The sequence below is a fragment of the Aulostomus chinensis genome, chromosome 17, assembly GCF_037954235.1.
Source record: "Aulostomus chinensis isolate RoL2024-O1b breed Wild chromosome 17, RoL_Achi_v1.0, whole genome shotgun sequence".
Lineage (NCBI taxonomy): Eukaryota > Metazoa > Chordata > Actinopteri > Syngnathiformes > Aulostomidae > Aulostomus > Aulostomus chinensis.
Window position 1 is genome coordinate 7,626,986 of NC_141336.1, and position 16,565 is coordinate 7,643,550.

The following is a 16,565-nucleotide window of genomic DNA, read 5'->3' on the forward strand; positions in this document are numbered from 1 at the left end:
ATGTGATTATTCACTTGATGTTAAATATAATTTATTTTGTTGTTTTTTTCAGCTTTCTACTGCATTGCATTGACTTGACCAGCAGCCACAGCTTCCTTAATTAACAAGACAAGGTGAAATCACGTATGTGGCATGACACATAGAGCCAAAATGTAGACACAGAATTTTGTAGTTGGGTCTATGATCGATATTCCTGGATTTTGTGTGTTCACATTTTTTCAGTAGTGGTTCAGTGCTATTTGTCAGGTGCATGTCAACTACTAACTAACCATCTCAGACTGAAGCAAATTTATTTATGAAACAGTCAGATTCAATGAATGTGAGATTACAAGAAGACATAATCAAAAGGATGTAAGAAATACATGCAAATTCAGAACAAATATGCAGAAAACAGGGCAGAAAAACAGATAAATCTTACAAATAAAGAAATCTGGGGGAAAATAGTATAGGTATTAAACCTCAACATTGTCATTAAAGGGGTAGTGTAAAATTTATTGGCAAAAATTTAATATTCATGTGTTTTTCATTTATATTTAGAAACAACAACAACCACCAACGCCTGACATTTACTTCATATTGGTAGAAGGGAATTGCAGATTATCTGGGAATTGTTAAAATTTGCTTTTATTGGAGCCATGTGACAGATCACAACACCTTCATGCCTGGGGCCTGTTTCAGAAAGGATGTTCAACAAACTGAGTGTTAACCTGAGTTGTAATGTGATTAACCTTAAAGATGTGAGTTCTGAGTTTTCAATTTCAAAACAGCTGATAATTAAATAAATAAGAGTTAATTATTTAGTTCTTTTTGCACTTGATTTAGTTTGTAAACCTTTTTAGGTTACTAGTAATTTTGGTTTGCCCTTATTTTTTACCTCCTTTGTAAATTCCTTTATCCTGCCTTAGTTAAATAAATAACTTTATATTAAATCATTGAACAATCTGGTTTATTTCACCATTGCTTCCCCTTTCCCTAGCCGAGCTGGTCGTAACAGTGAATCATCTAAAATGATCATACATATCTATTCAGGGTCTACTGACTACCCCCCCAGAGTTTCCCTCTACATAACTCCCTGCGGAGTAGTGCAGGTATTTCAAGGAGCCTTAACAAACAGACACGCCATGCTCTACAAAAAAGTGTGTTTTATATGTATGTGTTTATGTAGCTCTGTTGGAGGGAGGAGACGGCGATAAACTTGAGGTTCACTGAAGAAAACCTTCCAACCAGGATAGCTTCAGACTGATATCACTGAAACGGACACAAAGATTCATCTCTTTCTAAACCAGTTTGTCAGATTTGCATTAACTCCATTTTCGAAATGTGAAACCCAGACTTTCCCTCTTTTCAAGATTAAAAGTCTCAGGGTTTTCAGTAAACTTGCTTTCTGAAATGGGCTCCTGGACTACTACCTTATACATACATGACAATCCAATTTAAGAAAATTACAGATAACTACACAGGACTGTAAAACAAATTCAGGCATTTCAAGGTTGTAAAAATTAACCCTTTGATGTACCAGAGGATGCATGAGACAGTAGAGCAGATTTGGTCAACGTGGTGGATTTGATTCAAAATGTCAGGTGTAACTCAAGTGTTTGTCTGACATGCAAATCAGTCGGCGTAGCTGAAGTTATGTTTATGTAGCTGCTTGAACTGTTAGCTAGGGTGTGACAACTCCTTTGCAGTTACCACCTGCCACCACAGTTACCACCAACCAGTACTGAAATCTTGCCATACTAATGGAAGAATGGTGGCATGAGTCCAGGGAGAAGTAATAATAACTAATTGAGAAGTTGTTCTGACAGACTGACACCTGGGTTTTTCCCTTCATCTGTCATCATCTGCAGTTAGATTCAATAGCAGTTCAGAATGTAACAACACGCATGGTCTAGAAACTTAATGCCTCTAAATACTGATATCTAACAGTGAAGAGAATGATTGAAATCATCTGTCTGGCATCATTTAAACAAATCTTTGAGCAAGAATCAGCCATACTTTATCTTCAGCGGAGTATTTTTAAACATGACAGGATAAGATTGGTGACTGAAGCCAACACTTTGATGGATATATCTGGGTCTTATTACAGTGTAGCAGGAATGAGTAATGAAAGCTGGAAAGTTAACTATTGTTGAACATCTGGTTGTTAATGGGTTTCTAGTTTAATGCTTGAAATAATGTATGCAGTTATCATGAGTAAAGATATTTTAAAATTTTGTTTGCCAATATGGCAGTAAATACCGCATTTGTAAATTTTGAAGCTTTTATGAGTTTTGAAAACAGCAGTCGCTAACAAGTAGCTAAATGAAACGACACACATTGAAGACATTAACATCGAGTCAGCATGCTGAAAACAGAGCAAATGCCAAGCCTAGGTGCAGGGACATTGAAGCCATCCATCGTGTTGTTCCTTCATAGCCTAATGTTACCTTTGTACTTCTTTAATTAATGAGCACATTTATGATTTTTGAAGCATAAATTAAATTGTTAGAAGATGAACAAAACATGTAAGACATGTCAACTTTGTACCACAATCCAATATAACAATTAAGGATCAACTGATTAATTGGCACGATTTTTGCTTCTGGATCGGCTGATTTGTGTGTGGGTTCTCCGGGTTTTTCCTTCTAAAGTTGCTAAATCTTTTTCATGCCTGTTGTGCCAAAAAATTGAAACCATGTGTTAAGTTACAAATCAAGCACTTTAGGTCAAAAGCTACTTTTTAAGTGTTTAGTTTTCTCTTGAATTATTTGAATGTGTGACAAAAGGACATTTTATGATAAGTAAATTATATCTGTCCTATATGTCAGCAATGCATCATCAAGACTGTGTTGTAGATATTGATGAAAGGGTGACGATATTGAGTGCTATGAATGTAAGATGATGCTGAAAGATTGATACTAATCAGTGTTTTTTTTTTTATTCCTCATACAGATGGCTGCTGAACGAAACCTAGTTTTGCAACATTTTAGTGAGCCCGCTTCGAGGAAGGCTCGTGGTGATAGAGTTGTTTTATTTAAGTTTAAATATCTGTTTTATTTGATTCATGTTTAAATATTTGTATTTAGTTTATTTAAACTGCACTGTTCAATAAATGTTTCTTGACCTGTAATATTTGTTATCAGTGTCATTTTGTTATGTAAATTGAGGGGACAGAAGCAGTTTCAACTTAGGCTTAGACAATGACTAAGGGTGATGGAAAAAAATTGAAATCTGTATTGGCCCTAAAAAAATTACTTGCAACAAATAGCTTAATGTTAAAAGCATTTAAATTTTTCATTCTTTTTAGCCCTAATATTCTAAATGGTTCTCAGTATCTACAGGAGATGTTGATTAATTAATATTCTGATGCTGCCTTGTCAAAGCTAGGACACCATTTTTCACAATTATGGTTTCATAGACAAAACAATGGATTAATGGAACATCAGTATTGATGGGTCAACAGGCAATGAAAGTATTAATCAAAGATGTCTAGGCAGATAGGACTTCTCCCTCTCATCTTAAGTCTCGCTGGGGACAAGGTGCATGTGGTGGCTAATGGCCTGCTCCATGGAGCCTTTGAAAGCCTCATAAGAGGAGGTGACAGGCAGCAAGAGGAGGTTGGAGCCGGGCTTGCTCTGAGGGAATAGCCCCTCGTCTCTACACACTGCTCTCCCCCCTCTGACCACCTCCTTACCTGCTCCAACCCACTCTGTATGGGAGGAACACTGAGGGTGGAGGAAGGAGATGGAGGGAGGAGGGAGGAGGCCAGCAGCTGGCAGCACCTCGGTTCTGGTGGAGAAATGAAGAAGGTCCTGCAGGGATATGGAACTCCTCCCAACTGAGTAGGGTAAAAGGGGAGGAAATTAAAAGAGGAGTGGAGTGTAAAATTGTTTTATTTTAAAATGCTGCTGCATTGATACTAAAATGTTAACATTATCCACCTCCCACATTCATGCAAGTTTGTTAAATTTTTCTTACCTTCACATTCAAACAGGAATTGCCTCCAGAAGCTGACGATGGCTGTCTCTCTGCTCAGTCGCTCCTCCTGTTGGGAGAAGTTAACGCTGAAGAGCTGAGCAATTGTCTGAGCCGAGAGATGAAGCGCTTCTTCACAGAAGATGCCGCAGAATACTGATGGGAAGAGCTGCACCTGGAGGTTGGATTAGATGATTTCTGAGAGACATCCACAATCCTGACAAGTGACTCATCAAGGACGTGAGCAAACATGTTTGTGTTTGGGTGTATGTAACAAGTACAGTCTTTGTACGCAGTTTACTGTCTGAATAATGACCCTTAAAATAGAGGAATAATACAGCCTCACTGAAAAATCCAAAAAATGTAGGTACTCTAGAGGATGATGAATTTACAGAAATAAGATTTTAAGGATACTTTTGCACATTGGTGCACAAGTGTCCTGAAAATTAAATTAAAATAGTTATTTTATGTATTCATTTTCACTTACTCATTGTTTTGTTTTTTTGCCTTGATAGTATATTGTGTACTGATATGTGTTTTTCTCAGCTGAAAAGCATGAGTCATCTGACCTCATTGTGTTAATCTGTTGCCCTGATGTAGGCCCTCTGGGTTGAAACATGTTGCCGTGATTTTAACTCAGTAGTAATAATCTATAAAAGACTTTTTAAATCTATCCTCTCTGGAGTGCCTAGGGTTTTGGATAATGTTTATATGACTTGTTTGTATGCAAAAAGAGAAAAATGTCACCTGATTGAAGACCCCCAAAGTTTGCAGCCCTTCACGAAACCTGGAGAACAGACAACAAGAACAGAGCATATATATGAGATGAAAGTGATGTTCTCATTCTTATTTGGCTCTTTCCATGACATAATAAAAGCCTATGTACCTCTGGAGTGGTAACTGCATCCTGGTGATCAGGGTAAAGCTTATCAGATCCTCCACAAGAGCATCTCTTTCCTGCAGGCTGCTGATTGGTCGGTTACAGCCAGCCAACTCCAGGTACTCCCAGCTTGCCGCCATGGCATCTGTTAGGTCATCCACAGACTCCGCCTCTACAATCTGAAACTAGCCGATCAGTCTTTCAAATCTGTTACCAAGTTCATGCAGTCAATTCAAGTAGGTCTTCTTTGTTACACTCACCCTGCTGACGTGTCGAGTGAAGTGTGTTTCTGGAGTCATATGTGTGATGTTGAGTGGGCAATTTGGTGGGTAGTTAAAAAGACATTGGTAGAGAGTGCGGGAGAAGAAGCCAATCGGTGGACCACCATGAACCAGAGAGAGAGCAAGCAGGCAGCCGACATCGAAGTACAAGTCCTCCCGCAGAGCTGAACAACACACAACATTTGATTAGACCTGCAGGTCCCGGTTAGTTTGTCACATTTACAGTTGCGTTTCTGTCTAAGATAATTTGTCTTTTAGCCCTAGTTTTGATCTATACAAACTCCTGAGGAAAATATCTGGTACTTTTGCAGCTAAATGCTCCAGTTTGTTCATCAGCTTTGAGGCAACTGTGACAGGATAATTTTTTAAATGATAAATCCTTTCTGTCAAAAAAGGGTGTCCACATTAACCAAATAATCATTTAACCATCTGTTTAAGATTTTAGCCAGTTAATGCTAGCAGTTTAAATGGTCAAAGGTTTGTGTCATGGTACATGAAGCCACATATCAATGAATTAATTAAACCGACATGTTAAGTGCACAGTCATTCACTTCGTCAAAGAAAACTACTGAATAGTGTTATTACTACTGATAACAGTAATAACTTGGATTTATATAGTGCATTTCAAATAGCAAAGGCTGCTTTGTGAAAGTGAAAGTAAACAAACAGTCGCGAGTATGCAACACAGTCAGACTAATGCCATGATGCTGCTCCTGAAAGAATAACAGCCCTGAAGATGCTAATGACACCTGATGGACCCCAGTATGAGAGACAATGTCCCATCATCAGACACTAACATTCATCACAAAATGACAAACTAATCAAACACTCTAGCAAGTCATAATCATTACACATTAATACTATCGTGGAGCAGATTTTCACAAGTATGGATCTACAGACTTCCCACAAAACTAATGCAGAGCATGTCAGAAAAACACTATCTCTAGGCGCTTTCACACTGGCCACGAGTTGCTGATTCGCCCATCTTTTTTTGAGGCTCAGTCCAACATTTCAGACAGAGTGCGGCAGATTAGGGGGAGGTTTTAGCCCAGCAATATTCCTCCCCTAAGGGTACACTTATTGCCGCCTCCATTGCTATGTACGTAAATCTGAGCCGTCAATGTGCCGGCTCTGTGCGAGGTGGGCAGAGGTGTCAATGATAATGCAAACTCGCAAACATAACGCTTGTCGGTTCTCCTGCATCAAATACCTCAGAGAATGTCAACACTGAGGCTACTGGCTGCCAGAGCAGTGAATTGCTGTTTTGAAACTTACAGACTAACACAGGGCTAAATATTCTTCCCATACATCATCACTTCAGCAAGATGAGCAACTGGAGAGCCGCTGAGATCAGGGAGCTGCTAACATCACTGCCAAGAGGACCATCGTGGGACTGTGAAGAATGGCTTGTTGTATGAAAAGGTTGCAGAGGAGCTTGGTCGACATGGCTATCACCGGATGATGGAAAACTTATGAAAAAAGGATCACCAGGTCTGTGACCACAACAGCAGTAGCGGCAGAAGGAAGTTGGACTGGTAACACTACGAGGTTTGCCAGACTGTGTCACGGGGGTGAAAATTCCTCTGACGCATATGTTGTACTTCACTGTTCATGCGCAACTTCATACTGCACGTCATGTCACACGTTTACACCCAAACAAGTGGCGGCTTTTTTGGAAAGAAGAATATTACATATACAATACAAGACAGAAAATTTCCACCTCTACTTTGCCGCAAATTTGGCGCATTCTGTGTCAAAATAGGACACTGGCTGACAAAAAAACCTGGCACCAGGAGGCTATGACAGCTGATGACACGGGTGGGACTTTGAGCAAATTGTTTGGCGAACAAAGGAGGTTTATCTCAGCTGAGGTTTAATGCAGGTTATTTATTATTCTGCTTGGTAAGTCCTCACTTAATATTACAGATTTGATGCAAGTAGTTATCAAGTGCTATCAGTGTTCAGTTTGATTTAGTGCTGCTTTACCAGTTAACCATTAATAAAATCCAGTTAACAGGTTATGGGCATCCCATCTGTCAAACAGAGAAATTAGCTGCCTACAAATCTTCAAATTTAGAAGTATCGAGTTGACTAAAAAATTACCCAAATTTATGTTTAGTCTGTTTCAATGATGTTGGCTGTCTCTTTGTACCCTGTGAATCCAGTGCAAGGTTTTTGGATCCATCTGGACCCTCAAACACCACGGAATCCTGGATCTGCTGCATCAGCAGCTTTAGGAAGTACTGCCTGGATGTCTCTCTACTCCAGAGGCTGCTTGGAAATGCAGTTGGCTGGTCATCTTTGAACCTGGAAAAAAGATGACAGGAAGTTGACCAGAAGAGGCAAATAAAAATGTCAGTTTCATTTTAAAATTTCAAACAAAAAATAACTTGTTTAAGGCAATGGGTGGTTTCAGAGTGTGTCAAACTTGCAGCTCAAAAAAAACTCTGAGTTATAAATGGAGGTTAGGAGCTCTGGAGTAGCCATAGAGTGTAAAAATATTTTGATGCCACAAGATACAACTCTTTTCCGCTATTTAGTAATTTTGCAGCAACAAGATGTAACTTCTTCCCCAAATTTAATTAATACAAAGTAAGTATGAGGAGAGTTATCTCCTTAATGTTAAATGTTATTTTTCTCTCTTTGGGGAATCCAGGGTTCCATAGAATACAAATAAGCCGCCATCACTTTTGGGGGCTAAGATGTGATGTTATCTGAATGAGCTCACAATCTCAACTCCTCCTAAGCCTTGTGTGTGTGTTACGCCTTTGTGTTCCCCCATTCCAAATATAATCCCAGTACTGAGTTCTCTTTTGACAGTTGAATTTATTTTGGAATCATAGAACTGCTGCACAGACCTGACAGACAGACGGCTTGTAGGGTCAAAGTGCGGCCTCCTCACCATCTCCAGAGCAGCTGACAGAGCCTGGTCACTGCTCACCTCCACCTGAACGCTGACAGAATGCAACTGGAGTGCCAAAGCCTGAAGGAGCTCCTCAGGTGTACTGGAAACTGCATGTAACATTGGCCTGAGAAGCAAGAAACACCAGATGAACTGGCATTTTCTCTTCTGTTTATAACTTAATAGGGGAAAAACCTTTTGTCAAACTTGTCAGGTGCTTTTGTTGTAATACTTATTTTGTCCATAATAGTGGAAGTGCACCACCAGTCCATGTATGAATAGGACTAAAAACGTTCATGCTATCTCTGATTGATGATCTAACAGGAATGCTTTCAGACAGGAGTGAGAGGAAATGGACATAGCTACTCATCATGTCATATTGTTTTCATCCAGTGGCCTCCAACCTCATCATGGATGGCAGAGAAGTGCCAAATGATGTAAGCATCCAAACTTATAGCGGTTTTAGGAATTTGCCGTTTTCCCATTTAGCTATACACACTATTTTTTTCCAAGTCATGGGACATTTAGACATTAAAATGTTCAAAAATCTGTCCATCATTTGAGCTACCTTTTACAGATGATGCATCAGTGGATGATGTGTTAGGTTTGTCTTTACAACTGACAGAAGTGCATGGTGTCTATATACCTTTTACAGCTGATGGATGAGTGGATGGAGGGCAGGTGGTGCTTTGACAGCAGACTCCTCCGTGGACCTCCCTGAGGAGATGCAACCAGGGAGGCTAAAGAAGATGACATATTTCAGTGAAGTCTCCAGTATTAAGCACAAACTTTAGAAGTTGATAGAAAAAAAACAAAAAACTGACCGCTGATGAGTAAACAATTCAATCTTAAATTGTGAAAGTATTCATAAAGTATTTTATGTACTGTAAAAAATACATACACACATACATAAATGCATATATATCTATATCTATCTATATTTATAGAGATGACACAATTTAATGGTTTATTATGATTTTCATCGACTGTTCATTAAATAAGATTCATACAACTATTTTGTTCTAATCAAACACAAATAGCACAGTATGGTTGAACACAAAATCAATGTAAAGTTGCAAATACACTCATATTTATACCAGATGACTCAAGGTTTGAATATGATGCTCCTCAATTTGTCTTTTGAATTCAGCTGCAAAAATTATATAAATTTGTCTTCCTAAAACTTTTAAACTTTGCAATTGTAAAGGTGTCACTAATGTACCAGAACTTGAGCTGATCTGATAAGGACTCCATTTAGAAATCTAGCATTTTTTCCATCAGTCACTTCCCTTTCTCTCTCTCTCTCTCTCTCTCTTTATCTGTGCCTCTCTTTCCTTCTGTATGTCTGTTGTCCTCCATTATCAGTCTTTGTCTCTGCCCTGCTCTCCTGCTTCCCCCCCCAACCGATCAAAGCAGAAGGCTGTCCCCATTAAGCCTGGATCTGTAAAAGGAAGGTTTTCGTCACTGCTGTTGCCTGATGTGCTTGCTCATGGAGAACTGTTGAGTGTAAATTCATTGAAGGAGTGTAGTACTAGACCCGCTCTACTTGTAAAGTGTCATGAGATAACTTTTGTTGTGATTTGGCACTATAAAAATCAAATTGACTTGAATTTTGCAACAAAATTATTTCCCTCTGACAGACCTGACCTGACAAGCTTTGTTCAAACTATTGCAAATATCCTTTTAAACTTGAATTAAGGTTGTATCAGTTTATCAATATCACTGACCTTTCCCATCAGTAGCCTTGATGCAGTCAGGGCAGGCCCAGTCTCTAGTGTCCAATGTCAGCCCAGAGCACTTTCTGTGAGTCCCTCTGGATCCACACAGCCGGCAGCGGATCACCTCAAACCACCTGGAACCACAAGAAAAAGAACACAATGTCACAGCAAGACCAGGATCAGCAGTTTCTGTCAAAGGGTAGCAGGGTTTTAAAACAGTCAAGAAACTGATGGATGGTATTTTTGTGCATGGATGGAGGCCTGGAACACATCCAGGGCAACAGAATTACTGGCCCTCTTATCTCTTTCATGCCTTGTTTAGTTCAGTTGAATTGAACCTTTCATGTTGTAGTATGTTTGACAGATGTAAAACTAGCAATCACACAAACAACCACACTAAGACACTTTTTGAGGCAGTGTCTCAGTCCATTTACACAAGTAAAAAGGAACATAATGAAATTTTGAATCTATAGCCACTATTTTGACAAAATGATCGAAGTATCGTACCCAGTCTTTGCAGAGTGTCTACGCCCACTGTTGCAGAGGCAGGCGACAGCATCACAGTTCATGTAAACTTCCAGAAGTTCTGAATACGCATTTGCCTCCAACTCCCAAGAGGCATCTCTGGAGAGAGCACAGAAGGTGAACAATAACTGAATTATCCAAATCAGTCTTTGTACCAACAATCCTTTGTGTTCTTTACAGATTTTTCATAGAATGACATATCTGTTATAAGTCCTAAGTAATCACCTCTCTGGGATGTAAATTCCCATACGCAGCATCTCCTCCTGGTAGTTCTCCTTGTTGTTACAGAGTGTGCATCTGAAGAAGTACAGGCCAGCGCTGTGGGCTTGACGCTAACATACACACACATTTACAGTCTCAATACACTCCAGCACACTACACAACACAACAACCTATGAGATGCCTGTACAATGTGTGCCTGTCACAGTGACCTCTAGCGCTGACCATCAAAATGTTTTAATTAATTCTTAAGTTCCAGGGGACTTGTGTACCCAATTTGCAGAAATTCCATCAAGGTATTTTGGAGATATAGTATTAATGATAATGGTGAAGACAGACAAACAACCCAAAAACTTGAGGCATAGGCATAAATAAAATAAAAAAAACAACAGACAAGTGGTTTAGAATGAAATCACTGACATAGGGTCAGAAGGATTGGGAACACAAGCAGATGTTTTAATATTTGAATAATGAATGAAGATCATCATTGATAGATGATTGGATCTAGACACCTGTCTGTCCTGCACTCACCCATGTGTGTATCATTGCACCATTAAACCTGCACTACTGCTCTGTTGCAGAGTTTTATGACAGCAAAAGTACATCTGGACATACATTTGATAAATGAGGCCCATTGTGCTTTTATCAGCAATTAAATGCTTTGAGCCCATGAATCTAATTTGTGACAGCAGAAATATAAGTTACCTGCACACAGTCTCTGTGGAACCAGCTGGCATGGCAGGATGGACACTTAAGAACAGCATAAGACAGGACAGGTTCAAGGGCATCCAGACAGACCGAGCAGGACTGAGGCGGACAGAGGCCTGAGCTGACGTTCAGGGACTGAGAGGGACTGTGATCTGGACAGTAGGATCTGGACACATGGACACTTTTTGTCCCTCTTTACGTCAATGTTTTACATTTGTTATTTATCAATTAAATATGTATGTGTGGTCATCACTCACGGAAACAAACCAGTAAACTGTGAGATGAATTTGTGTTTCCTCCCACAGGGAAAGTGAACCATCTTCCTGCAGCTTTTGATGTTACAGCCGACGCACGCACCTTTCTTCTTACAGCTGTAACATGTCTGAAACACAGATTGAAATGAGGGTTACAACTCTTATACCATGACAGCAAATCCCGCATTTTATGGTGTTGCCATAGTTATCATCAGAATCAGTCATAACTACTCTTAGAAGAAAATAACAGACATGATTATCATCCAGCCATCCATTCATCGTCTACCTCTTATCCTGTTAATGGTCGGGGGGGGGGGGTGGCCGTAGCCTATCCCAGCTGCCTTCGGGTGAGAGGCGGTACACCCTGGACAGGTTGCGCGTCCATCACAGGGCCAACATATAGACAGACAACCATTCGCCCTCAAGATTGAAAAGAGTGAAGAAATGAGAAGCATCCCTCACCAGTCTGGCTGAGCGTCGGATCTCTAGTTTGATGTCGTCCACCAAGAAGCCACACACGCCCTCGTCTTCCTCTCCTCGTTGATAAATGCCGCAGGATGTCAGCTGAAACAGGTAACAGCACTAAGGTCTCAATATTAGTGACAGAACAACTTATCAGCCATCAAATGACTGGCTTTTTTCTTTATATAATCAATGCCTGCAATAAGGATATTAACAAAAACATGGGCTTATTTATTTGTGTTTCCAAATGTCTGTCCTCTCTCAGACACAAGAAAACACTTCAGTGTATATAAAAACTGTGCAGTGCACTGAATCTTTATTTTTCCCTCATATTGTTTTTGATCACTTATGGTCATTTTCAAAATAACTGTTGACAAAAGGAACCGGGCAAGCATCAATGTTAAATATATGTTCTCATTTGTTACAGGATTCTTTTATCTCATCAAATGAAGAGCTGAGATACAAGGACATGCTCATGCACATGCAGCTCAGTCAGATGAATTATGAGCTGCTTGCCTGTGGGTGGCATTTAGATTGGATGCCTTCATAACTGTATGGCTGTTCATAGCAGTTTGAGTTTAGGAGATGTGCTATAGCAGCCTTTATTTGGAAATTCATATTGACCTTGTGTATTTATTAATGAATTAATAATTGTGTAATTGAGTCATGCACAACCAGCTAACTGAATGGAATGAGTGGAATACTGCTTTATTATGATATTTCTACTGTAACTAAAAGTACTGCAAAAACACATTGGGGCTAGTTTTCTCAAGTGGAAAGTGGTTTGACCACGGTCATTTTAGCATGTTTTATTGTACAAAACAATTTGCTATTGGCTTAACAATCCCTAAGGATGCACAATTTCTGATTTTTTTTTTTTTTTTGCCTGTAGCTGACATGCCGATATTTTACAACTAATTTGGCCATATCTGGCCAATTCCAAGATGTTTAGAAAATTGCTGTTCTATGCGAATACCAATGACAAGTCGATATTATCATGCGTCCCGCTGACTGTTAATTACGAATGTTGTGGATTGAAATGAAGTTCTTGATAACAAGCAGTAGCATCATTAGAACCACAAGTCTGCAAAAATGAAATGAGGTAACAAGTTCAAGCACATCACACTGCATTAAAAAAACTGCAGCAGAGAGTAAGAACAGCAATAGGTAAAGGATGAAGTACAGAGATAATTATAAGTATTCAAATTAAGGTATAAAGTGAAGTGGCATTCCTGACATTAGTAGGTATTGTGTTCCAAAGCTTTGGAGTGCATCTGACAAAACTTGTGTCAGTGATATTCTTTCTGTTGGTGGTGGTAATGTCCAATAAACACAGATGTCAGTATTCTTGAGGGCATGTGGCAAATAAGGCAGTTAACAATGTTATGATTAGTTTACAAGAAGTATTAGATCACATGGACTTACCAAACAGAAGTAGTGAACAGATAATTTATGCTCTTTTAGAGTGAATTTTTCCCCGAACATGGCTGGGTCATTGTCTGGGAGCCTGCATAGAGCACAACCTAAACACCATTTAAAGCAGAGATGTGTAATCAGATAATAATGTTTGGCTTTTGGACCTTTTCCTCAAATTTAGACAATAGAAGTTTCTATCTGAGTAGCAAAATATTTAAGAGTCAAGATATGAAAAATAGATATTGAACATCTGTGGTTGACTCACGGTCCTCTGGGATGCTGCCATCTATGTCCAGAGACTTCCCTACCTTCCTCTTCATGATGCTGTAAAGCAACCTTGCAGGTATGCAGATGGATCAGGGTCAGAGGTCAAATCGACTAATGCATCACCTTTCTTAAATGGTCAGCAAAACAACCTGACGGAGGTGAAAAAAATCTTTATTAGCAATCCAAGAGGACATTCAAAGATGCTAAATCGGTCAAGCTGAACAGATGCCTTACTTACTTAGATTATTTTACTCAACTATATTTAAGTTCTCCAATCAGAACATACCTTCAATGTATTAAATACTTGTTTTTCCCATTTATTCCCATAAATTCCCATGGAAAGTTTCCAACTTTGAAAAATACTGAAATTATGCAACCCTAAACATGACACACTTGTGAAGCACAACAGCAGCTTCAAGCACAAAATATACCAAGACAGATACAATAATTAAATTACATTGCCACTTCGAGTGGCATTTTGCTGACAGGAAATGAACATTCAGTCAGCAGATAAGACTGAAATGATCCTGAGATTCAGTACTGTGTATTTCATTTGCTTTACACATCAAATTAAGGTGTAGCCCCTAAATTTTCTGCTTGCTCTCCTAAATAGTCTTAGTTAGGGGCTACAGCACTCCAAGTAAAAAAGTAAGTCTAGATCCCGACTTGTCTATATAATGATTTTGATTTAATCTGTTTAAGTGTTTGAAATTAGTTGAGTCATCAAACACACAGAAATAGGATTATATAGATGTGAGGAATGTTAGCTAAAAGCATTGTAGGTTCATAATAAAAAGTTCTGACAAACATTTTATGCTTGACTCATACTTACTTTTTATTTGTTGACTCATTAAGGTTCCCATATTTTTCTATACTTGTATCACGTGTTGGAGGAACTATAGTTATTTAAGCTCAAACTGTAAATTTCAAGATGCAGCTTGTGAAAGAGTCTTGAGCTGGAAACTTCAGGCTATACAATACATTTTGTAAAATGGAACTCTTTGCTTTTGCGGATTCCCACCTCCCTTTCTTGTCATTACAACACAGACTTAAATGCTTGGAACCCCCCTCCTAATATTACTAAAAGCAAAACTGGAACCATTTCCAGGTTTTGGCTGTAATTCATGGTTATTATAATTACCAATCTGTCCAACATGCAACTCATGGTACTCAAGTTTCATTTCGTTTGCTAGCCTTAATCTCATTGTCATCCATAGGATTGAGTTAACAAAAAATAGTTATTGTCATTAAAGTAAAACATTTCTGCGTTTCAAATGGGACAGATAGAGGTTTCCAGGAATAGACAATAAAAATGTACTACTGAGAGAATAAATTTCAGTCAAAATAAATTTGTAATTTCGAAAGATTGAAAAATAACCGACCAACTGGTCGAGAAATATGAAAACGCATGAAAGGTATAAAGCATGTGAATGTTTAGACAAACAATTAACTGCTGGAGATATTTCTGTCCAATGGAGCTCACTCGATTCTGACTTTTCACGAATTTAACTGGAAAAAAGACCCGTAAAAATGATAAGAAACAAAAGAAAAAATGTTCGGAAGAAACACGTCAGTGGACCTACGTTACGTTCAGGTGTGAGGACCGTCAGACTGTGGTCATTTCCAGTGCGTTTTGAGAGGCTTTGATCCGGCCGTGTTTACCAACGTCGACGAGTTTTAAATTTCCCTCTTTCAAAACAAAAAAAAAAAAAACGGAGCTGATTTCCGCTTCCGGTTCTTCTTCGGGCTTTCGGCACGTCTACGTCTCTTTAGCGCTTCCTGCAGGACAGATGTCTTCTGAATAAAAACCGTAGTTAAATACAATTATATACAATATATGCCAAATATTTAGAGTCAATCAAAATAATATTATTTCAGACAATGATACAATTTCGGCATGTACACAAAACCGAGGACAGGGTCAATATTTATAATGAAATAAACCTCCTGAAGGTTGAAACCAAAATTAGTTTCTTCATAACTCTGTGATCCCTGTAACAAATAATTGATAACACTGATTTCAGCAAATGCATAAACAGAGAGGTAAAATTAATTTTAATATTTAATACCCACTTCACCAGGTTTGATTAAAATCAGCCTGGTAGTTTTGGTGTCCTTCTGCTGACAGCCTCCATCCAAACGAGGACCAAACTATAACCTCCACACAAGAGGTCATAGTATACATTTTCTTTGTCTCTAAGCTGATCAGGTTTCAATTGAGGTGAATGACAATGCTCAGTGCAGGAGAGGACCTCGCAATACAATACATACCATGATATTTGGGTCACAAGTTCACTCAACATGATTATTGTTATCATTATTACTACTACTATTATTATTATTATAACAATAATAACTTTTTATACAGCACCATTTACACCAGAGGTTTACAAAATGTGTTTTGAAAATAAGCAAAGGTACTAGTAACACACTGAAACATGGTTGCCATAATATATAGCAAACATAATATCGTTTGACATATAATTTGCCATTGTAAGCTCAACTTCAATATAGTAGCAATTACATATGGTCACAATAACAGTTTATTATGACATATTGATAAAATGTCCAAATTATCAAAATATATTGCTCAATCAATTTTATTGCTCAGTCCTAACACCCAATGTATTGAGTGGAAACAATTCAGCTCAGACACAATTTTACTTGGCTTGAATAATTTCACCCATCAACAAATTATTTTTCCACCTCTCTGAGGAATTTATATTTATGACCACATCCTTTGAAATGTCTGTTTACACATGAAAAATAAACAATGTCGCAATGTACCAGTGTATATTTCATTCAAATTACTTGTGAGCAAAATGATTTGAGAACTCCTGTCATCTGAACTAAACCACATGCTGTATATGAGGTCAATTTCCATTATTTTTTAAATAATGTATTTATTTTCAAAGCCTTTCCAGGCATGGAAATTGCTATTTCCAAATTCCATAAATCTTCCAGATTTTTCATTACCAT

The 16,565-nt window shown here is 38.5% G+C and overlaps 1 protein-coding gene across 2 annotated transcripts; it reads right to left on the minus strand.

Moving 5' to 3' along the window:
• Window positions 1-273: 273 nt before the first annotated feature.
• g2e3 (G2/M-phase specific E3 ubiquitin protein ligase) lies at window positions 274-15,288 on the minus strand. 2 transcript variants are annotated; one of them, XM_086183148.1, is made up of 17 exons: window positions 15,170-15,288; window positions 13,585-13,735; window positions 13,329-13,426; window positions 11,904-12,005; window positions 11,445-11,569; window positions 11,185-11,353; window positions 10,486-10,592; window positions 10,243-10,359; window positions 9,745-9,869; window positions 8,664-8,757; window positions 7,974-8,144; window positions 7,268-7,422; window positions 5,095-5,279; window positions 4,841-5,013; window positions 4,702-4,741; window positions 3,958-4,129; window positions 274-3,817 (listed from the first exon to the last, which is right to left on the minus strand). In XM_086183148.1, the coding sequence occupies exons 2-17, from the start codon at window positions 13,637-13,639 to the stop codon at window positions 3,498-3,500; spliced, it is 2,208 nt and encodes a 735-aa protein (XP_086039274.1). In that variant the 5' UTR covers window positions 13,640-13,735; window positions 15,170-15,288; the 3' UTR covers window positions 274-3,497. The 2 variants fall into 2 exon arrangements, with proteins under 2 accessions (XP_086039274.1, XP_086039275.1); XM_086183149.1 differs by having other exon boundaries at window positions 13,628-13,735; window positions 15,170-15,198.
• Between the last annotated feature and the right edge of the window lie 1,277 nt (window positions 15,289-16,565).

Bases quoted from the DNA above. Each gene is read 5' to 3' on its own strand.
- g2e3 (XM_086183148.1), bottom strand. From the start codon at position 13,639: ATGAAGAGGAAGGTAGGGAAGTCTCTGGACATAGATGGCAGCATCCCA. The intron at 8,758-9,744 runs GTCAGTGATATT...CATCTTCTTTAG, and splicing joins CAAGGCTACTGATGGGAAAG to CCTCCCTGGTTGCATCTCCT. The intron at 3,818-3,957 runs GTAAGAAAAATT...TACCCTACTCAG, and splicing joins ATTCCTGTTTGAATGTGAAG to TTGGGAGGAGTTCCATATCC.